At 37.1% G+C, this 23,396-nt stretch overlaps 1 protein-coding gene across 8 annotated transcripts in view; it reads left to right on the top strand.

Annotated features, from left to right (window-relative positions):
- The window catches only part of LAMA2 (laminin subunit alpha 2), a 615,089-nt gene that overhangs the window by 550,453 nt on the left and 41,240 nt on the right, over positions 1–23,396 (top strand). For 5 of the 8 annotated variants that reach the window (XM_027602582.2, XM_027602583.2, XM_027602580.2 and 2 more), the window contains 6 exons: positions 4,377–4,539; positions 5,215–5,359; positions 12,267–12,405; positions 14,470–14,481; positions 17,249–17,369; positions 20,305–20,481. In XM_027602582.2, coding sequence (XP_027458383.1) covers positions 4,377–4,539; positions 5,215–5,359; positions 12,267–12,405; positions 14,470–14,481; positions 17,249–17,369; positions 20,305–20,481 — 757 coding nt within the window. The remainder of the gene's footprint in view (positions 1–4,376; positions 4,540–5,214; positions 5,360–12,266; positions 12,406–14,469; positions 14,482–17,248; positions 17,370–20,304; positions 20,482–23,396) is intronic. The other 3 variants (XM_027602581.2, XM_027602579.2, XM_027602585.2) reach the window with 1 other exon arrangement.

The raw sequence follows: 23,396 nt of genomic DNA, 5'->3' as shown, positions 1-23,396 counted from the left end.
CTTATACAAACCAGAAGAGAGGATATAAAACAATTAGCTAGAAGGGCAGGATTTCTCAACATAAGAAACTTGAGCCCAGCTAATCAACTGAGCCTATTAAAACTATAAAATTTAAATTAAATACCTAGATGCTTAATATACACACATAGCAACTCCAAATCATTAGGTGCTATGTGGTTCATATTTTTTATTTCCAATTTTAAAGAGCACATGCACGTTGCCAGGGCCCCGAATTCCCATCAGTGTAGCAGAGTGCGCTTTACTTCCAGTTTAACTTACAACTCTTTATTTCTGTCATCATGGACTTGTCAATGCAGCATTGAAGAGAGTTTAAAAGCCTAACCCATTCACAGTTTAGATTGGTTTGGTGAATACTCTTCAACAAAATCTACTACGGAATGTTTTCTGTAAAATGTTTTCAATACGACAAGGACAATGAAGTTCACGTTAATATTCCTTTACTCATAAATTAATGCCAACTTTTCCCTGAACATTTATTTAGTAAATTTATAAAAAGGATTTTCAAAAGCCTATCATCAACAAAACATCTAAGGATTTAAATGTCCATTCAGCAGTGCATATAATGTGTTAGGACTATAACATGCTATTTATAAATTCTGCAAAGATCTTGTACCTTAGTATCTAAAGTATTATATGAATTAATATAATAGTATATATGTGTGTGTGTATACACACACACACACACACACACACATACATTTATAGGATGTTTTTAAGGTGCCAGAGATTCACACGTAGAACTTCCTTATATGGAGATGAATATAGTCCAGGGCTAGCCATCAAGTAATTCACAGCCAGGAAGGGAGGAAAAGACAAACCCTAAAATAATCAAAATGCAAGGAATAATAAAAAAATCCCTTTAAAAAAGACACGCTCAGAGTATAGTATGATTATTCACAGAGGGTTAGATCTGCTTCATAGAGGAGGTAGTATCTGGGGTGGGCCTTGCCGTGGAGTCAGATTCCAGAGGGGAGCTGGCAAACGAAGGTGAAGAGCATTCTAGTCCCAGGGACCAGTGAGGGCAAAGGTAGGAAGGCTGGAAGGCCAGAGTGTTTTTAGGAAGGGACAAGTAAAATCTGTTCTGCTTCATAAGCGTGAATTCGCTCAGGCAGAATTGGCAAAGGGGACAATGATGTCAGTAGGTGCCAAAGTCAGGTAGGTTCCTACACAGTTCTTCCCAGTGTGTAAAGATTTTGCACCACTAAGTAAAGGCAGCTGAATGTAAAGTCTACCAGCATAGCTGAGTTTACCAAGCTCAAGCCTACACACAGTGCCTCTTCATCCATGAACTTGCCCTTGGTTTGGCCAAGCACTCTGTCTTAGAAGTTCATCGCTCAGTTCCCGCCCAATCATTGTGCACTTTTACCACCTCTATCACTCAGCACTGTCAACCCTTCCTTAAGCTCCTTGCCATCAAGTTACTTTTACCTATACCCTTGAAGGTAAAGTTTTATATTTACTGAAAGAATTCTTCAATTTAAATTTTATAGCATACCTTTTTGAATTATGCTAATATTTTGATCAAGATTGTGATTGTTTCTGTGAGTGCCCTGACTATAAAGTTGCATAAGTTTTGAGTGACCTGCACCAACCCTATTTTCCCATAAACCTTGGTGTGTATGTGTAGGAATAATTTTTACAGAACTCCTGGTGTTTGTTAGGTTGTATTCAAGAGACTACATATCACATTTTAACATAAAGACCCATCGTTCCAGTGTAAGAGCAGAAATGATTATATGTGGGAGATGTAAAAGATGAGGCTATAGGACATAGACTAAGAACATGATATTGATCTTAGAATTTATTCAGTAATTTATTCAGTAATCAGGAAAAAAGGATATAATTGTTGTTATGCTTTAAAAAGAGTTATCTGCCAGGACTATAAGAAAAGAACTATATCTTATTTTTCTTAAACTTCTAAAACTCACATTAAAATTAAAATAGAAAAAAACTGCCACAAGTTTAATGTATTTACTCAACACTGAAACAATGATGAAATGTTAATATACTAAATAAACCCCAATATACATCTAGTTCTATAGTTAACAAGTGACATGTGGAAGAACACGGCTGTTCCAAATAACATAATTAATCCTTAATAACTTGACCAGACATCAAGTTTCAAAAGAGAAACAAGAGGCAAGTTAAGAAGCTTAGCAAATGTTAATTATAAAAAAAAAAAAAAATAGTTACTTTTCCTGGTAAATGTACTCAAACATGAATAAGAACACTCTAATGTTAGACGTTGAGATATTATAGACTACGCCTGGAAGGACTCATTTTTTTTCCCTATCTCAAACTCACCAAGTTAAAACCAGACTTACCTGGGTTTGGCCAATGAGTTAAGGGGGGTAGGCTGATCTACATCTGTGTGTTTAGCTGTTCTCGGCACAAAACCCTTCCCTGCAGATTTGCCTTTTGCTTGAATACAAGAATTTTCCAAAGGGCTGGAATATGAATAGGCCATAGAAATCATTCACTGATCTAACCCTTTTATCTCAAGGTAACACCCTGAGGGTTAGGTGACTTGCTGCAGGATCTCAGTGAGATTCCACATCAGACTCCAGGGTACCTGCCATCGATTTGGCTATTTCTTTCATTCACCTTGAAGGAATCAATGGATTAAGGACACAAAGACATCAGGTTATAAATATCCCAGAGTTCTTATACAAAAAAAAAAAAGTGATGTTTTTTATTCCAACACTTGTTCTCTGTAGTGAGATTTTGTGTGTGTTTGTCTGTTTAAATTATAAATAACAGTGCATTGTGTTAAAACATCCAGAAAACTGTCAACAGTGACTCCCACAACCCTTTCTAGAGTCATCAATGATAGTGTGACGGCATAAAATGCAAAATTCTAGTATTTGAGAACTACAAGGGACTTCTCCTTAGTAGACTGCACACAACATTCTCTTCTCTCTAATGCAGTGATCCGGAAATTAATGAGTTTGTCATAATGATGAAGAAAGGCCAAATCATAGCCAATTTATTCACTATCAATTATACAGTTAATAGTCTGATTTAGTTCCTTAAACTTTCCGTTAGCACTTTGCAGGAATACTGAAAAGTATCTTTTAAGTTTACATTAGAAAAAAAAATTATGACATCATCTGATCTTACTCCAAATTAGATATAACTTAAAATTACAAGGATCTGACCATGCAAGACACAGAATAAGACTCTTCCCTTCTTTTCTTTTTGTCTTCAGTTTTATTTCTGATCCAGGAACATAGAGAAAGCCAACTTGTCTAAAATGTGGAACAGTTCTTCCTTCATGAGCCTGTTAATGTTCGTACACTATCATTTTTCTCATTTAGCCAAGATTTCATGCAAATGATATTCTAGGCTCTTATTATTTTACAATGACATTACTATAATGTTTCTCCATATCTCCTCTCTACCCTCAAGTTAATACAACACTCCAATTTCAGAGATTCAAATATATGCTAACATGCAGATCTTTAAAGTTTTAAAAAGTCTCCACAATTTGAGACTTACTCTGTAATAACATCATTAGGTAGATTGATTGATAGATGATAGAAAACTGCATTTGAAAAAGAAATGTTCTTAAATGTTATTTTTACAAGGTTTATCTTAAATATTTCTTAATTATTCAACCAACATTGATTGAACATATAGTCTCTGTGGGGTAATCTGCTATACTAAAATCTCCTTCATTTGACATATGCCATATTCTACTCTGGGCCATGTGCCACACTAGGTGCCAAGTTTGTGCCTGACATAGAGCCTGACCGATAATCTCTAGTTGGTCTCATAGAGCTTGCAATCTATTAAAGAACAACAGATAACCACTGAGATAAATAGAGGCATCCTTTATTGTCTTAATCTAATTTGTCCCAGAAAAATCTATTGGAGAGCAACTATTCAGAGAGTAGAGACCTTTATTCCATCATGTGTGTTTTTATTTTTTCTTATAACTCTAAGTATGTATCTTTTGACCACCTTCACTCATTGTACCCAAACCCCCCCATTATCTTATGCATATGAGAAATGTAATAAGACATTATCAGTCCATCCAAAACCCCACCTCTTCACACCACTAAGACACAGTTAAATACCAATATAACTATCCACCAAGTATTTCAAGAGAACATAAAGCATTTAAAACATCAGTGACTTAATTACTGAACACCAAATAAAGTCCAGGTAAGAAGTGATTGCTGCTTGGTCTAGAATGATGGCAGTGGAGATGGAGAAAAATGGAAGGATGGAAGATCTATTTGGGATGGTTCCTGTCCTATAACAGCTCACAATCTAATCTCAGGAGACAATTTGATGTATTGAATACTGATGGACAAAACAGACATTGGTTCATGTGAAATGTCTCTCTTCAGTCCTCAGGTAGAAGATAGTGAAGGGACTATTCAGTTTGATGGAGAAGGGTACGCATTGGTCAGCCGCCCCATTCGCTGGTACCCCAACATCTCAACTGTCATGTTCAAGTTCAGGACATTTTCTTCAAGTGCTCTCCTGATGTACCTTGCCACACGAGACCTGGTAAAGACATACATGGCTGATCTTCCATGATTAAAAATGTTTGCCTCTTTTCTGTAGGATTCCAATACAATTATCAGTTATTGTTAAATTATCAATTATTATTCAAAGGATTCCAGGATGCTGTGTGATAACCAAGAGTAGGTGATACAGATAGTACTTTATATATTTTCATTGATAAATTCAATTACAGATGCAATTATTATTTATTTTCAATGCAGCTCCCCATATAATCCTTTATTAGAAGCACCCAGTAAAGATTCCTCCAATATGGAATCATGCAGCAGCAAAACTGCTCCCTTAGTCTTCTAAAGACCTAAGTTGAAAGATGGTTCTAAATGTCCTCATTATTTTTTCCAGGCTAATATTTCTTAGTAAATTCTTCCAGGGAACATATCTTTTAGTTGGCTTAATATGTTTTCAAAGGAACCTCCTTTATTCTCCTGTCATAAAAGATATGTCCTAGTAATTTGGTTGTGACCATTTACACCATAATGTCACACCCACAAACATTCACAAAGTAGTAACACCAATTCTACTTCTAAAATGGATATCATTTACAGATCAACACATTCAGTAACTTAGCCATAAGGCCGTATTATAAACCCCACACAAAAAAGTGAATACTCCTATTTCTCTGTGTATTGAATCACTGGTGTATTTTTACTCTATTAATAGAAAGATTTCATGAGTGTAGAGCTCACTGATGGGCATGTAAAAGTCAGCTATGATCTGGGTTCAGGAATGGCTTCTGTTGTCAGCAATCAAAACCATAATGATGGGAAATGGAAATCCTTCACCCTGTCAAGAATTCAGAAACAAGGTGAGTTTCTATAGTAATAATGCACTGTGAGCCTTAATCATGCTATCCAACACTCCTGTGTACCTAATCATGAGGAGGACCCTGTGTCTCTGATTTTAGGGACTCACAAATTCTGTGAAAAATGGATCCAGTCATTTCTTTGGCTTAGATTATAGGTGACTTGGGTTACACATGACTGATTGAAGAGCCAAATGGTTCTCTGTCATTTTCTTTGGAAACTGAGAGCTTAATTTGAAAGCATAAAACTGTCTTACAACTTGTAAAATTACATCCTGTACTAGGTTTGAAAAGGTTGTGTGCTTTTTTTCTCATCGTGTTTTACCAAGATGTTGTAATTATAGTGGCCCACTCGTCGAATTTATAGGGGTGATAGAACACAGTGACCAGGTCTTTGCTTTTTAAAAATGCCAGACATTTGTATGTATGCAAGTAAGGAATTGAATAATAATAATGTAACATTTTTATAGTCCAGGAACTCTTTAAAAATATACTCACAAACATTTTTTCATTTGCTGAGATAAGGAGGTATTTTGTTCTGGTGTTAGAGAAAGGGAAACATGGGCTCAGACTCACACGTGGTCAAAGACGTATGTATGTAAGCTCTCACAACCAAGGCAGAAATCCAAATATGTTAGCTCTTAGTGTGCTGCTACTGTTATCTCAGTATAATTCCCCTAATTCTGTGCACTATAGTACTACCAATATCTGCAAATGAAATTTGATGCTTCTGTTTATAAAATTAAAGCCTAATTAATTTTGACCATGCCAGTGTGACATTTCATGAGAATTTCAGTTTGACTTTCACCATCCTTCACTTCCTGCATTTAACAAGTATCTGGCAAGCACCCACTAACTATTGTGCCAGACCTGAGTGAGGTCTGTGACAAGTCCTTGCCTTCAAGGAACGGGCGGTCTACTGGGGAGATAGACAAGTAAACAAATCAATGATGAGAGGATAGAAAGCGGATAGCTGCATCAAGATAGGTACAGTAGGCTAGGAATCACAGGAGAGAAATGTTGAAGTCACACCAAGAGGTCAGCTCCTTGAGGCACAAGCAGGAGTTGAGGATTTCACTGGATGGGCAGTGCCTTTGGACATTTCAGGGAGGTGAGAGTAGTGTGAAAGCCGGGAGGCCTCAGAGAGCATTATCCATCATCGTTCATCATTTTCCAGGTGCTCATCCTTGGAATGTGGAGGCCTGGAGAAACTCTTCTGTTTGAACAAAAACTGGTTAGCGCTTATATAAGTTGCAGTGCGACCTTATACATCGTTCCCACATAAGGGAGGCACATTTGCACGGGAGAGGGAGAGGCTCTGCAGAGTAGTGAAGAAGAATGTTTAACTCCATTTGACCCAACATTTCCCAAACTCTACAATCTCCAAAATCTCTCCATTCCTGCTGAACACACTTTGGGAAATGCCTTAGTTCATGCTGAGGAGTGAGAATTTCCTGTCCTTTTCTGGGTCCTTCTAGCCTGATTCAGAATCAAATTGACATGAGACAGATGACCAGGACAAAATCAAATTTAATTTTGTACAGGCAGGGAATCCACACACACATGGGAATTCCGAAGATAGGCAAAATCAGGTACGCAGGTCTTTCTGAACTAAGAAGAGGGTAGGGGTCTGGGACTTCAAAGGGAAGAATGCAGTTTATAGGAAGATAAAAATAACAACAAAAAGGGTAAATGTTTGGTAAATAAATGTTGGTTGAACCACTCAATGGACAAAGGGGACTTTAATCAAACTTTGCTAAGTTTCTCCCTGTCTACCATTGTTCCCGTATAATGTAGTTATCTCTGGTGATAGTGCTCTTCCTGGGGCAGGTCCTCTACCTAAATTCTTTTTAGGCATTGGTGGGGGAGGTAAAGGGCTCTTCCAGAATCTACTGGGTTTTGATGGCTTTTTTTTCCCCCCCTCCAAGTTTTTATTTAAATTCCAGCTAGTTAACATACAGTGCAATATGTGTTTCAGGTGTAGAACTCAGTGATTCATCACATCAATACCCAGTGCTCATCACAGCAAGTGCTCTCCTTGATAACCATTACCTATTTAACACCTCCCCACCCCCATCTCCCCTCCAGTAACCATCAGATTGTCCTCTGTAGTTAAGAGTCTGTTTCTTGGTTTACCTTTTTCCCCGCCCCCCCATGTTCATTTGTTTCTTGAATTGAATGTATAAGTGAAATCATATGGTATCTGTCTTTCTCTGACTGACTCATTTAGCTTAAGCCTAATCCTCTCTAGCTCCATCCACATCATTGCAAATGGTTTTGATTGCTTTTTGACTCAAACTAACCCTCATGTCAGAGTGGTCCATCTTGGGGTAGCCTGCCCTTGGCCCCTACAGTTACTACAAGTAAATCCATAGCCTAACAGGATGAATGTTGGCAAAAAAGTATCAGATGAGGCTAGAGAGATAACAGAACCAGTTCATAAAAGGCCTTGTGAACTAAGCTAATGAGCTTCAACTTTATCCTGAAATCTATAGGGAACTACTAAGTTTTAATCGAGGATGTGACACCATCAGACTTGTGCTTTAGTAAAGTTTCCTTAGAAAACTTTGGAGGGTAGATTTATGACAGTTTCAGGGGCTACTGCAGTCTGCAGTAAACCAAGTGAAGAGTGAGGAGAAGGAAACCCTGAGAATGGAGAGGAAAGAGTAGAATTGAAAGATATTAAGCATTTTACAATCAAGGAGCTTTGTGATATATTCAATGTGGAAGATAAATGTTTTAAAAAGGGATGTCAAGAATAATTCCTTTTTTTCCCTTAAATAACAAAAATATTTTAGTGAAGTCATATGGTACTGAATATAAAAAAGAATAGGTTTTCTAGAAAAGATGCTGAGTTCTATTTTGGACATATTGTATTAAAAGCACTCTTAACATCTTTAGCAGCCTAGGCAAGCTGTGTAATTGGCAGGCAATCAGTTGCACGTACCTGAGGTTTAGCAGAGCTGTAGGAGAGATGGACAGTTTAGAATCATTATCATGCCATTAATAGTTATGGCTGAATAGGGATGAGAAAAACCAAGCAGTCATTTCTAGAGTGAGATGATCCAAAGCCCTGCAGCAAATAGCAGTGTTGAAGGGATATAGTAAAGGTAGACCCCACAAAGGGGGCTGTAAAGAAATAATCAGAGAAAGGAGAAATGAGGAAGATAAATTTTCAGAAGATCAAACTGAAAGCAGAGTGACAAATTAGGTTCAAGAACAGTCCAGGCAGGAGATGAATGATGGCTTGAAATAAGAGTTATAGCGGGCTTTGACACTAGGGAAATGCAAAATAAATCCACAAGGTGATACCACCATACAGTTATTACAATGCCGACAGTTAAAAAGACTGAACACGGGGCACCTGGGTGGCTTAGTCATTAAGTGTCTGCCTTCAGCTCAGGTCATGATCCCAGGGTCCTGGGATCGAGCCCCACATTGGGCTCAGCGGGAAGCCTGCTTCTCCGTCTCCCACTCCCCCTTATTTGTGTTCCCTCTCTCACTGTCTCTCTCTCTCTCTCTGTCAAAAGATAAATAAAATCCTTAAAAAAAAAAAGACTGAACATACTCAAGGCTGGAAAGAATGTGGAGCAACTGGAATTCTTACACTCTGCTGATGAGGATAGAAAATGTACAGCCACATTGGGAAATAGGTTAGCAGTTTCTTAACAGGTTAAATATATACGGACTGTATGAAGCAGCCATTCCACTCCTAAGCATTCACCCAAGACACATTAAGCGTATATCCATACAAAGAATTGTACCAGAATGTCCACAGTGTCTTTATTGGTGACACCCAAAAAACAAAAAAATAACTAAAACAGGTTAATTTATTAACGGGTTAATAGATAAATAGATTGTTGGATATTGTCACAATGGAATACTATTTAGCAATAAAAATAATGAGCTATTAAAATGCACATAAAATGGATGACTAGCAAAATAAATATTCTTAGCCAAAGAAGGCAGACATAAAAGAATACATTTATGTCAAGGATGTAGAAAACACAAATGAACCAATAGTCACAGAAAGCAGATAGAGGCTATGGAGAATGAGGTTACAGAGGGAGGCCCAGGAAGGAGGGATGACAAAGAGGCATAAGAAGACTTTTGGGGTGATGGGTATGTTTAGTTTTTTGACTGTGGTGATGGTCTCATGGATGTATACATATCTAAAAACTTGCCAAATTGTATACTTTAAACATAAGCAACTTTTACTATGTCACTTATAGTTTAGTAAAACTTTCAAAAAATAGGGTAGATATCAGCATTATTTAGGAGATGAAATTAGTAGGGCTGTTGACTGATTAGTTGTGGAATGGTGAGGGGACTGAAGTTCAGAGAAGATACACAGACGATGCTATCTCATCTGTTGAATGTGGATTTCTAGGCAAAAGTCAGGTGCAGGCATATATATTTCTGAATTGTCAACATATAGTAGATAGATATAAACTGGAGGTTACCTGGATAGCTAAAACCTGAGAAGTGGCCAAATGAAGACACATTAGGGAACAGAGCACTTCAGAAGTGTTCAAAGACATAAGTCACAGAGAAGGAAATTGAGAATGAAGTTGGAAAGGTGCAAAGAGCCGGAGAGGCTGGTATTAGGGAAGCCAAAAGAGAAATTTCCTAGAAGGAAGGAAATGTGAACAACATCAAATACTGCACAGACGGGGATGAAGATAAGGACCAAAAGACCCCACTGGGTTTGGATGTGGGGAGGTCCCTGCAGATTTGAGCAAGATTAGACTCCTCAGAGCAGTAGGGTAGGAATTCAAATAAGCCTCCAGCAATGTGACCATTCCTCCTTTTTAGTGGCCAGATTAGTTGTTTTATATGAGTTGTTCTCAGCTAGTTTATAGAAGCACTGTCCCTTGAAATTCATATATACTCCATCAGGGGGCATTCGGCACCTTCCCTGAGAGTCAGTTAGTAGAACCACGGCCACCACAAGGAGCACGCCATATCCCTCAAGGGCACTGATATGAACACGAGATGAAGAATGATCGTTAGATTTTCACTGAGCTGAGAGAGAGAAGAAAGGAATTACCAGAGTAACAATTCATTTATAACAACTCAGCATTGATTATAAAACACTTGCTAAGCCCCTACTCTTTGTCTAGTATTTAATAAAACCCTTATTTCCCTGCTTACCCAATGATGTCTGAACTCATCAGCTCTGAAATTTTGTGTGAATAGCTACTCTGTAAGGGAAAGAAATAGGGCAGGAAATAAAAGCAAGTATTGGCATTTCATAGCAGAGCCCACTTCATTGCCAACACTCATGAAGGAGAGAGTAAAGCCCTTCCTTTAACTCAGTAAAAATATGCCATCCTGCGTCTGTCTGCTGGAGTTAACGCTTGGGCCAGTGAGTTTCAATTCAATGTATTTTTGCACTTCAATCAGTTTTTCTTAGATCGTTTCTAAAAATGCATATATTCACTCAGGGATAAGGGAGAAAACTACCTCCAGTCACTGGCTTGCCTGTGATAGAGAGGCAGAATCTCATTTTCACAGATACCATTAAAATATGCACCAGATCTGTAGAAAGAGCTATTTTCATGTTCCAGTCAACAGCTCCATATGAAAACCTCTTTGCTGATCTGGATAAAAAGGAATATGTATGAAAAAGTCTTGAAAATGGTTTTATAATTTTTTTTATTTTAGCCACCAGTCCAGTCAAAAGGATATGTGCATATAAAATGAATATATATATGAAAGTAATTAAACTTTTAAATCTTGACTTGCTAAGTATATTTTAATAGGACAATTATTTAACAGGTGTTTTTTGTTGTTTGTTTTTACAAAGCTCTACTTTGAAGATTTGAGGTATTGGTTTGGTATTTTATTTTGGTCATTTATTAGTAAGAATTATGTTTGGTTTTTTTTAAATTTTTTATTGTTATGTTAATCACCATATATTACATCATTTGTTTTGGTGTAGTGTTCCATGATTCATTGTTTGTTCATAACACCCAGTGCTCCATGCAGAATGTGCCCTCTTTAATACCCATCACCAGGCTAACCCATCCCCCCACCCTCCTCCCCTCTAGAACCCTCAGTTTGTTTTTCAGAGTCCATCAATTATGTTTGGTTTTATTGAAGATACTTTCTACAGATTACAGTGGAATTTTAGAGTTTGATATTTTTTCTTTGTTTTTCAAAGAACACTATCCTAAAAGATGATGTGTTAAGGAAAAATAATAATGCTCCATGGTCAAATAAATTTGGGAAATACTTCTTGCTCTATATCCCCCTGTTGGAGCATTACACTGAATACTGGTATGTCGAAAGATCTGGGCAGTCATAAAATTAAAATATACGTTTAATTTTGCTTAACCCAATGTTTGTCATGTTTATTTGAACAAGGAACACCCAGGAAACTAGTGTTTAGAAATACCCTTATAATCCACTGGTTCAAATAGCCATTTTCAGACCCTCACTAATTCAGATCCAAGATGAGGCAAAGATTTAGAGGCCAAATCTGTCATGTTAATGAACTGATGTCTCAGCATGCATTGCGGGTCCAAAATATATAAAGCAGTTAAAGGCTGGGCCTAAATAAATATTGTGGTGAGAGAGCACATAGTTCAGAAAGAGCCTAGCCTGACTCTCAAAAATAAAGGGGAGAAAAATCAATGAGTTAAGGGGTTCCCATCTGCTTCCTGAAAAAAACAGTTTAAACAGGGAAATGCCTCTCTTCTTTCCTTTGTCTGGCTGTTATTTTTATGCCCTTTTTGTGGATAGTTTAATAATTTATCTTATCAATGTCATTGTTTCTGCAGTTATTATACAGATGCTTGAGAATGTCAATGTTAATTTGAGAATGAAAATAAGTTTATCTTGAAGTAACAGTGATCATACAGATGTGGTTGGCCTTGCTCAAGTAAGCCTTTTCTTTCCTTTACAGCCAACATATCAATTGTAGACATAGATACTAACCAGGAGGAGAGCATAGCAACTTCATCTTCTGGAAACAACTTTGGTCTTGACTTAAAAGCAGATGACAAAATATATTTTGGTGGTCTGCCAACACTGAGAAACTTGAGGTAATTTAGTGTCTGTTTAGAGCTAAGGATTAAGTTTTAATTAAATGGCCACTCTGCTCTGTAGAGTTCTGAAGTTTAATTACAACAGGAATGTCACATAACCTTTAGTTGCAGAAAGGCTTAACTAAAAAAAAAAAAAAAAAAAAATCATGTGGCATGTTAGAACAACACCAGGATTTAGAAACCCAAGGATTAATTTGATATCTTTGTTGAAGAGATGGATGGGAATCATGATTTCTCTCATATTCACCTGATGGAAAGAATTATAAAAGTAATTAAAGATGGAAACTAGAGTTGAATGTGCATCTTGTAATTGCCGTTCCCCTTGCACAGTCGCTAGAGATAATGGGAAGCTGACACTGCTTAGTGTTCTAAAAATCAGTCAGTGTTCCAGGATCCTGGGAGTATAACCTATTTTATTGCTAAGCATTAGCATGCTAATGATATGTTGGAGCTTTCCCATATGCCTAATGCTAAAGCTATATTAGGTATTCTCAAGCCCATGCCAACTTTTCTTTTTCAATTTCACATATGTTCTATAGATAGCAGGATGGGGAGATATAATTAACTCATAGTTTAGTTCAAAAAATAAATGCAAGTAACTAAAAAAACCTAAGAAAATATTTCATATGGTATTTAATTAATTTACTGCTTGTTGTAAAACATCTCATAAGAAATGGAAGTTATAAAGCACTTGATGCTCAATAAATGTAATTGAATGTAACTAGAATGGAATGAATTGATTTGGTTAAACCATAAGAGTTTGCTGCAAATACAGACTACCATGTTTTAAATTTTTTTTGTTGTTTAGTTAGTTTTTAGTGGTTATAAATGTCCTATCTCGGTGTTTCTACTCTAAAAAGACACACCACGATAGGAGGGAATCTCAGAATAATTAAAAAGTATGGTAGTCGGTTGTTCTCGTATTTTCCAAATGAGCAGAGGAATTTCAACCTCATTTTATGATAGCTAGCATACAGACTGAGTTTTACTCTTCTCCCTGTACCTAAACTCATAGACCAGGCAACTAATTACCAGTCTTTCAAGGGTTTACGTTAATAAGCTTCATGGGGCAGATAAACTGGTTCTGCATTCATCCACACTATAATGTACTTGTGTTAGGATTGTAAACTTCAAGTGTCTGGTCAGAGAAACCATTGCAGACCAAATATATTTGAATAATGATGTAGTGATTACTCAAAAATCTATTTATTCAGGCAACAAGTGTTTGTTGAACATCTACTCTGTGTCAGACACCATAGAAATACTAGGGATCCAACAGTTGCTTAAGTCTAAGATTTATTTTGCAAGATCATTCAGTAAATTCCCTTTAAGTGAAAATAAGGCTATCAAGGCACTGCTTTATATATTCTAGTGATGACTTAGTTTTAATTACCATAAAGTGATTTTTAGGTATTACCTACAAAGGTGTATATGTTGAACTACGTGGAGATGGGTTTATGTATTAGCTTTCAGACTACATATCCAATGAGTCTGTATCACTAAGATGTTTTTACTTGCACAGTACAGCATTTTATAACATTTCTATGGCATGGCACATTATTCCAGTACAATCTTTAGACATATATCTGTGATTAAGCAAGGAGCCACACATTCATAGTTTGCTGTTATTTTGCCCACAGACAGGATCGTAATATGATAAAGTTCAAAAGATGAGGTAAACAGAAATTATTTTTACTTATATTAACTTCAAGCTCCTTGAGAAGCAGTATTTATCAGCTACTCATGAATACTACAGCATAGCAACATTTGTGCATTTTCCCATTCATAAAATAGATTAAAATTAGTATTTTAAATTTCTACTTCAAAATAAAAATTTCCCAAAAGAATAGTATGGAAAATGGTCATCTTTGGATTCTCATTCCACTGTGGTCAAGGGCATATGTCTGTTTTCTGTTCTGTTGGTTTTGTTACATTCCCTTCCTTTTAAGATCCCTGTGAGATACTTTTTAAAAAGACTTATGATTAAAGTTTATTGTTTTACTAAATGAAAATGCAATTATAAGTAAATTCTGTTTTTCTTTTCTCTTCCCTTTGACCTAGTATGAAAGCAAGGTAAAATTTAAATTATGCATGCCTGCTTCAATTGCATGGGTTGGGTAAATGTGGCTTCTTAGATAAAGCGGTGGAGACAAAGAACAACACCTATGCAGCTTTATTCCTAGTACATTTCATGAGCACATACTGCATCCTGAGAGTTCTCATGCTGTCCTTTACTTACAAAGATGCTGCTGCTCACCCACCGTGAACTGGGCTGCAATTTCACTTGTTTCACCAGCCACAGCCACGAGGACGGATTTGCTCTGCTTTTCTCAACTGCCCACGCACAGTGCCCCCTGGCACAGATATGCGGCAGCACACGTGCAAAGGCAGCTGGTCAGGTTTACAGGCACAGTGTAGTTCAGCGGAACAGAGCAAAGTTGTCTGATGGGTTGAACCCTGGACCCCCATCGCTGTAGCACTATGCTGTCTGCTGAACAATCAGCCTGTGCGCCCAAATGCTCACCAATGCCTTGCTGCTTTTTGCAAGCCTGCAAATATGCAAACGTTTACAGGGCCCTTGCACCTCTTCGCAAAGCTGCTTATTTATCGATTTGTTTATTTAGAATTAGGTATGAAGCCAGATAAAAGGAACCTCTGGAAATACTATACTTAAAACAAGTGTTTGCCTTGATGGTGAAGAAGTTTGTGGACAACCCGCCTAGCTTCCCAGGAGCATTTTAATTCCTGTTTGCGGAAAGGCATTAGCGTGAAAGCTATGAGGTGCAGGCCCCTGTAAGTGGCTGATCAAACCGCAGAGATGTGCAGGGCTGGCACACTCTGGCTAGAGCCTGGTGCTTTGGTATTTCAGAGCCTAACTATGCCGTCTTTCTGGAAAGGAGATAATATGGCTGAGCTTATCCAAGAAATTTTTAAAGCAAATGCCAGACTTCTAATACCGGAAAGTTGAATATACAGAAATGAAAGTATATACAAAAAATAATCCAAGTTGTTTTATCACAGTATAGTGATGAGCCCAGTCATGCTATTTGCTGAGATGGCTGAAAGGCAAAGCCTGGCTTTCAGTGGAACTGTATAAAACTCTGGAGTGACACTGTGTAGCTTTGTAATGCTGCCTTTGAGGCAAACAGAGGAAACAGAGGCCTTTGGTTACCATTAGGAGTCTGATCACCATATGTGATTGCTTATTCCCCATGCTTTTCCTAGCACCTAGCCTGCTAAATCATCGTGTTTTGAAATAGTTCATTGTACGTCCATGAAACAGTGAAGTACATAACTTCTAGAAGTGATTTACTTTATTGATATGACCTCTGAAAAATTGGGGATAAATTACTCATCCTCTAAAGGAAAATGAACACTTGGAATGAAATTCACCCATTCTCTTCACTTTATAAATAAGATTATAAGCAAGATCCTCACCCTCCAGTTGGGCATGTTCTTCATAATAACCAACTGACTAAATAGAAGGAGAAGACCTTGGGAATAAAGGGAAATGATCAAAGAAAATGAAGCGGTTCCAGAGAAAGAAAAAAAAAGAACAGATACCTGGCATGACATAAATCACCAGCTACACATGCCAGGGTCTGAATTCCTTTCCCACCTGTTTTTCCTCATGCCGTGTGTTTTATATTGAGGCAAAAAAAGGGAATCCTGGCATCATGGGACCATGAGGAGAGAATTATCATTATCCTAATAATATCTTGGTGTTGGTTGGACAGGTTTTACAGATGCTTCTTAACACCAAAAAAAGGTATTTTTTAACCAAATAGACCTGTACTATTCAATATGGTAGCCATCAGCCACAGTGTTCAGTTTCAATGAAATAAAATTAAACAACAGTGTGCAGTTTCTCATTGGCATAAGCTTCGTTTCAAGTGCCAATGCCACATGTGACTAGTAACTACCAATTTGGACAATGCGGAACAGAATATTTCTATCTCCACAGAAAGTTCTATTGGATAGCACTGCTCTCAACTAAATAAAGAAGTATCATCACTGACATTATACTAGCTTCTGTTTATTGAACACTTACTGTGTGCTAGCATGCTTGTCTTTTTCTAAGAAGTAATGAATAAAAAGTAAATGCTCAAATGTTATTTGGGTATAGAAGCCATTCAACCTTATTGGGAAAAAATGTATGTTTTGTGCCTTTGGTTGCTTCGTTTTGTTATTGCTCCAATATAAAATAAGGATTTTGGGGTCATTCTGTAAATCCAGTGTTGAAGTATTTTTTTAGAACATGTAATCCAAAAGAATGTTTCTTAGGCTTTGTTTTAGTTAAAAGCTTTAAAGAGAAATACAATATTATCTTAATCTTCAGCTGCCCCTTGTCCCCCCAAAAAAGTCTCAATGACGAAAATATTTTCTTCTCACAATAAATGAGTCCAGATTTTTTCGCCTAAATTTTGAGCAAGTTCTTTTTTTAAACTTTTTTTGGTATGTAGTTTTATTATACTGTCTACCCAACGGTCTATGCTTTGGTACAAAAAAAATGCATTTCATTACGCATATGAAGCACTTAAGAAATCCATTAATTTCTGTACCTTGAATTTAAATGCTGTGGTGAGATTATTTAAAAGAGCAAGAAGAACTTCATAAAGATTCTTTCTGCAGGATGGGAGTAAAAAATGCACTTAATTCAACCAGTAGATAATGGAACCACAGTTTGCTAGGTACATGTGTACTTGTGTGCACGGTTCAAGAAATGTGTGCCAGCCCATGTGTCCGTTTGCTCCGTATGGCTTGCGTCCCATAGTCACAAACACTGTACTGCCATTTCCCTCATGCTGTTGCTTTTATTTTCTGTGAAACTTTTCAACAGACCAGAAGTAAATTTGAAGAAATATTCTGGCTGCCTCAAGGATATTGAAATTTCAAGAACTCCATATAATATACTCAGTAGCCCTGATTATGTCGGTGTTACCAAAGGATGTTCACTGGAGGTTAGTTTATTTTTAATGGCTTCCTAAATACTTTTGTCTCTGATTTCATTTACTTAATTTGGGTGCTCTTACAGGGAGCAGTCCCTTGTTAATATATTTTAAATTCCTACTGACCACCCTTGTCTTAGCAATTCTCAAATAACAAAGCAAGATTGAAGCACTTCTATAAATTACCATAATCACATAAATGTAGGAAATGGTTTGATGAAGACCCAAAATTATGAAGCAATTTCCCACTTATATAATAAATACTTCATAACATGTATTTTTAATATTAATCTCTTCTCCAGTTTCTCTCTTCATTTCCAATACTACTTTTCCCTTTTCCTCATTTTTGTCATCTATTTTAGATTTATTTTATCTTTATGGCTTACATATAGCTTTTTAGCGACCTTAATTTTTTTCCACATTTTTTTCACATTCCACATCCATGTTACACAAATAACAAGTAACCATTTACACCATAAACATTAGTGCATAGCATCTTGTCTATAGTTTGAAAGTCAAACCTCCTTTTCTTTGAAAATGGCACAGATAAGGAACCATCTACAAAAACCATCTTTGACAAGGCTGTGAAGTCCCCTGCTATCGGGTATCTTCAGTATCTTTTCTTTGTTGCCAAAGCACGTCCCTTGTTCCATTTAACTCCTCTGCTCTGACTCTTCACTGGGGGCTGACTCATATGAGAAACAAAGGTCCAGCTCTACTCTCTTAAAATGTCTATAAGCAAGAGTCGACAGTCATCAGGAAATATTAGTAAGAAGTTTATGGGCATCCTGAAAGTAATGAGTTTGTTTTTTAAAAAATGTTAAATATATCATGCTTATAAAATTTTGATTATGCTTATATGACACCACAATTCATTTTAGCTGTTTTCTCCAACCGGAATTATTTTAAGGCATGGCTATAGAATTCAGGGAAATGAAGGGAGAATCAGGAGAAAGAAAAAGTGAATCCATCCCTGAGACATGAGGTTTAAAGACTGAAAGAGAACGTTCAGGATCTTCATAGTTAGAGGCTCCAATTTGGAATTAGCCATAGATATCCACCATGAGAAGCTTGGGAATAAGGAATAGGGAGCTACAGAATTGAAACTCTAAGTATCCACCCTGGCTTCTTTAAGAAAGTTTTATTGAGAGTTTTAATCTTCCAAAGCTTAACTCTCATCCACATCCAAAAGATAAATATATGAGGATGGAAAACTGTCCAGGAAATGAATGGCCTGTATGTGTGAAAATCATAATTCTGTAAAGGCACTTTTCAGTCACCAGGAGTTATTTTACAACTGAAATATGAGGCAGAAATGATGTGGATAAATATTGAAAAGTCTGCACAGTAGTTTTATCTGAACTATCCAAAAGTCTATGATTTGAAAATTGGAAAAGAAAATAGATGATACATTTTACAACACTTATGTCACTTAACTGGGCCTGAAAGACTGTGCAGGAAAATATCCTGTGTTAGAGGATGCCTTGCTTTTACTCCAGCAAAATCCAGGACTTTTAAAATGAGCATTTTAAGCACTCAAAATGCCCAACTACATGGGCTTGCTTAACTAAATCCTAGCACATTCATGCAATGGTGTGTCTTCCTGCCTTTAAAAGTGATGATGATTGACTTATTTCGCTCAGCTGGTATGAGGAATTCTTAATCTCAGGAAACAAACTGAGGGTTGCTGGGGTGGTGGGGGGTGGGAGGGGTGGGGTGGCTGGGTGATAGACATTGGGGAGGGTATGTGCTATGGTGAGCGCTGTGAAGTGTGTAAGACTGTTGAATCACAGATCTGTACCTCTGAAACAAATAATGCAATATATGTTAAAAAAAAAAAAAAGAAGAAGATAGCAGAAGGGGAAGAATGAAGGGGTGGGAATTGGAGGGGGAGACGAACCATGTGAGACTATGGACTCCGAGAAACACACTGAGGGTTCTAGAGGGGAGGGGGTGGGGGGATGGGTTAGCCTGGTGATGGGTATTAAAGAGGGCACGTTCTGCATGGAGCACTGGGTGTTATACGCAAACAATGACTCATGGAACACTACATCAAAAACTAATGATGTAATGTATGGTGATTAACATAACATAATAAAATAAATAAATAAAATAAAAGTGATGATGAGACCTGTGTTTTCTGAGAGAGATATCTCCCACAGATGCAGTGAAAAAAAGAATTTACAAAAGAATGTGCCTATCGAGATTTAGTTTAGGAGGAGAGAGGAAGAGGGCAAGGTTATGAAAAGTAAATGAATAAATCCATGCATGATGAACAGATGAATGAACGAATGGATGAATGAGAAATGCTACATGCTTCTACACAGCTTTGGCATGGGATGATTTTTGCTTTCTCTCTGTAAACAATTAGTTGATTGAGGGTTTTCAAGGGATTGTGAGAGTGTTTTCCAGGGAGATTTAACAAGATAGATTTAGACCAAAAGAAAATGTTATCTGTCAGTGATAGTTGTCTATATTTTAAATCAAAAGTGCTCACTGGGTGGCTCAGTAAGTTGAGCGTCTGACTCTTGGTTTCAGCTCAGGTCATGATCTCAGGGTCCTGGGATCAAGCCCCACATCAAGCCCTGCATCAAGACCTACCTTGGGCTCTATGCTCAGTGGGGAGTCTGCTTAGTGGGGAAGGTTCTCTCCCTCTCCCTCCACCCCTCCCCCTGCTCGCTCGCTCTCTCTAAAATAAATAAATCTTAAAAAAAGCAGAGGCCAGAATTTTTATTTTAACCCAGGCTGCTCAGAAAGTTCAGTCACACCTAGAAATAGTATTTCTTCAGTTGCTCCCAAGCTCTCTATATAGCTGTGAGTTTCATATTTTCTAAAACAATGTATTTCATGGTGACACTGAGTGCCTGGAGGAGGCTGAGTGAGACAGAGAAATTAATTTAAATTTTCATTTCTGATGCTTTCTTCTCTTTTTCCCTTTAACCCACAGAACGTTTACACAGTCAGCTTCCCCAAGCCTGGTTTCATAGAGCTGCCCCCTGTGCCAGTTGATGTAGGGACAGAAATCAACCTGTCCTTCAGCACCAAGAATGAGTCTGGGATCATTCTCTTGGGAAGTGGAGGGACACCAACACAACCTCGGAGGAAACGAAGGCAAACTGGACAGGTACCCTCATACCTGGTTGACAGTGCATTTTCCCTAGTGCTTATATAAAACATTTTATAAGGAGACTGGTGAGACATTTAGGTTTTATAAATTGCCTTTGTATTTTTAGACTTACATCATTTATTTCCACTCTCATCTTTTTTAGGACAGTTATCTCCTCGAGGCTTTTCCTTGTTGGTCAGCTCTAGGTGCATGGACACTTGTATTTGCACCTGTATTTCATACGGGCTTAGCATATGTATATTTAAAGAGAGAAAGCTTCAAATATATTCAAATTATAATAATCTTCTCTTGTCTTGAAGTCCAATTACTTACCGCATCTATAGATATCTTGCTAGGGTCCCTTAAATTCAAATTTAAATTTCTTCTAGGATCAGTTTCCCAGTTTTGCTAGCCAACATGATGCAGTCTATTGAGGTCTGACCCACTCCAGCCTCTCTGGACACAGAAAAGGGAGAGAATGGACCTGGGATAGAAGAAGGCAAATAGAGCCCAACCCACACAAACAAAGACAGTAGCCTATGCTCAGGTTCACTCATGACATGAAGAGAAAGTCCACAGAGTAAGGTGTGAACTTCAATTTTCATACCCCATAGCCATTTGATTCTGTTAAAAATGATGTCTTAGGCATCATAACCCTTTACTGCCTTGATATTCCTCCAGCAGTTTTGATCTTATGTTTTTAAATATATGCATTTTTCCATTTAATCTTGTTTTTCTCAGTGAAAGAGTTCATAGGAATTATCTAGTCTGCCATTACCAAAGAATGCAATGCTTTACAAATATGTCCTTAAATACGCATGCATCCTTATAAACCAGGTTGTGTTGTTTGTGATTTTATGTGTTTTTAAAATCACATTTATCCTTTAAAATTGAGTAGTCAGTAATATGGTTGACCCTTCAACAATATGGGAGTTAGGGACCCCAACGCCCCCCTCAGTCAAAAATCCACATATAGCTCTTGACTCCCTAGTGACTTAACCACAAATAGCCTAGTATTGACAGGAAGACTTGCTCATAATATAATCACTAGATTAATACATATTTGTATGTTATATGTATTCTATACTGTATTGTACACTGTATTCTAAAAGTAAGCTCGGGAAAAGAAAATGTTATTAACAACATCATAAGAAAGAGACATACATTTACAGTACCATACCGTATGTATCTAAAAAAAAAATCCACATATAAGTGAATCCACACAGTTCAAAGCCATGTTATCCAAAGTATTATATAATAAATCTTATTCTTTGCCCCCCAAAATTAAAGACTAAACAAAATAAATTCAAAGATGTGTAACCATGAGTAACTTGGGTTATCTCAGGAATACAAGAGTATTTCAATATCAGAAAATCTAAAAACTATATAAACATCTCAGTAGATGCTGAGAAACCACTTGGCAAAATTTAATACTCATTCCTGATTTAAAACAAACAAGCAAACAAGCCAACATAAGAATATGGATGGATATTAGAAACTGAAGAGAAATGAAAAAAATATATGACATACTGTATGATATCATTTTTACAGATTTCTAATACAAGTAACACTAAACATAGGAGCTACTGGCTGGCTCTGTTGGTAGAACATGCAACTCTTAACCTCAGGGTTGTAAGTTTGAGCCCCACATTGGGTGTAGAGATTACTTGAAAATAAAATCTTTTAAAAAAAGTAACACTAAGCAACATATTGTTTACAGGTATATATGTGAGTTTCCAGAAATAATTTTTAAAAAGCAAGGGAATGATAAACATAAAATCTATGTTAGTGGTTACCTCTGAGATGGTGAATCTGGGGGATAGTGTTGGGAGGAAACTCACAGGAGATGCAATGGATTGTTTCTTAAATGGGGTGTAGTTTTACTGGTATTCATTTAATTGTATAATTGGGAACATGGCTTCATGTCTCATATTTTGAGGAATGTATCAAATAGTCATAACAAAAATATTCTTTAAAGAAGAGAGGGAGGAAAAAGTGTTATTTTCTCTCATTTCTTACTGCACATAAGCACTGAATACATATAATATTTAAATTTCCTCTTAAATTCCTTCTCTTTTAATCCTGAAAAGTTATTTTCTCACCATTACAAATGATGAGCTAGGTATAATAAAAGGGCCAGATCAAACATTCTGAAGTAGATTTTCACTAAAGAATATGTGTTTCCTAGGTCACTGTCAGATAATTAAGCACCACCTACTGGCTCCAAATTTCTCCTCATCAAGACTAAGTAAATGGACTTAAATCACCAGCTTTCAGGATTGTTCTTAAAATAGAAACTGTGCCCATTAAAACAATTAAAAAGAAAATATTAAGTACTATAATGCAAAGTAAATTGGAAATAATATGTTAATGTTTCAACATTTTATTGATAATAAATATTCATTTTTTAAAAATCTCATAGTAAGTGCTATTTGAAAGAGGAAACAATGTTAAATGGTTCCAGTCAGTTATAGAATCAGTGCTGGTTATGTTGACATATTTTCTTTTCCAAAGCTAACGTTTTGATGCCATTGGGTTATTTGTGATTCTGTTCTGCTAAAGGAGTTTGTTTGTTACCTCGAACAATCAATCCAGCTGAGAAAATTTTAATTGAGTGAGTAGTTTGCAGTTGCCCCTTTGGTGAATGGTGAGCACTAGTCCAGGTCCTCTGGACCTTCTGTGTTGGACACACAGCTGCCTAGACAATTCAGTAGATCACTGGAGACATTTTGATGTTTGACTGAAACCGTCTCCACCACCTCCGGTGACTCGTGGAGGACCGAGTGATCATCGTGTAGCAGGCGCCCTCACGTTCCACAAGAAAGGGAGCACGCGTGGCTTCAGCTTTGGGGACTAGCACTGCACTCAGGCTCCCTGGAGTTCATAATCTGATCTCAAAACCATACTGGTTGCTATAGTAACAGTAGCAAGAA

The sequence above is a fragment of the Zalophus californianus genome, chromosome 7 (genome assembly GCF_009762305.2).
Source record: "Zalophus californianus isolate mZalCal1 chromosome 7, mZalCal1.pri.v2, whole genome shotgun sequence".
Classification (NCBI taxonomy): Eukaryota; Metazoa; Chordata; class Mammalia; order Carnivora; family Otariidae; genus Zalophus; species Zalophus californianus.
Note: the sequence above shows the minus strand (reverse complement) of the source record. Positions and strands in the feature narration are given on the sequence as shown.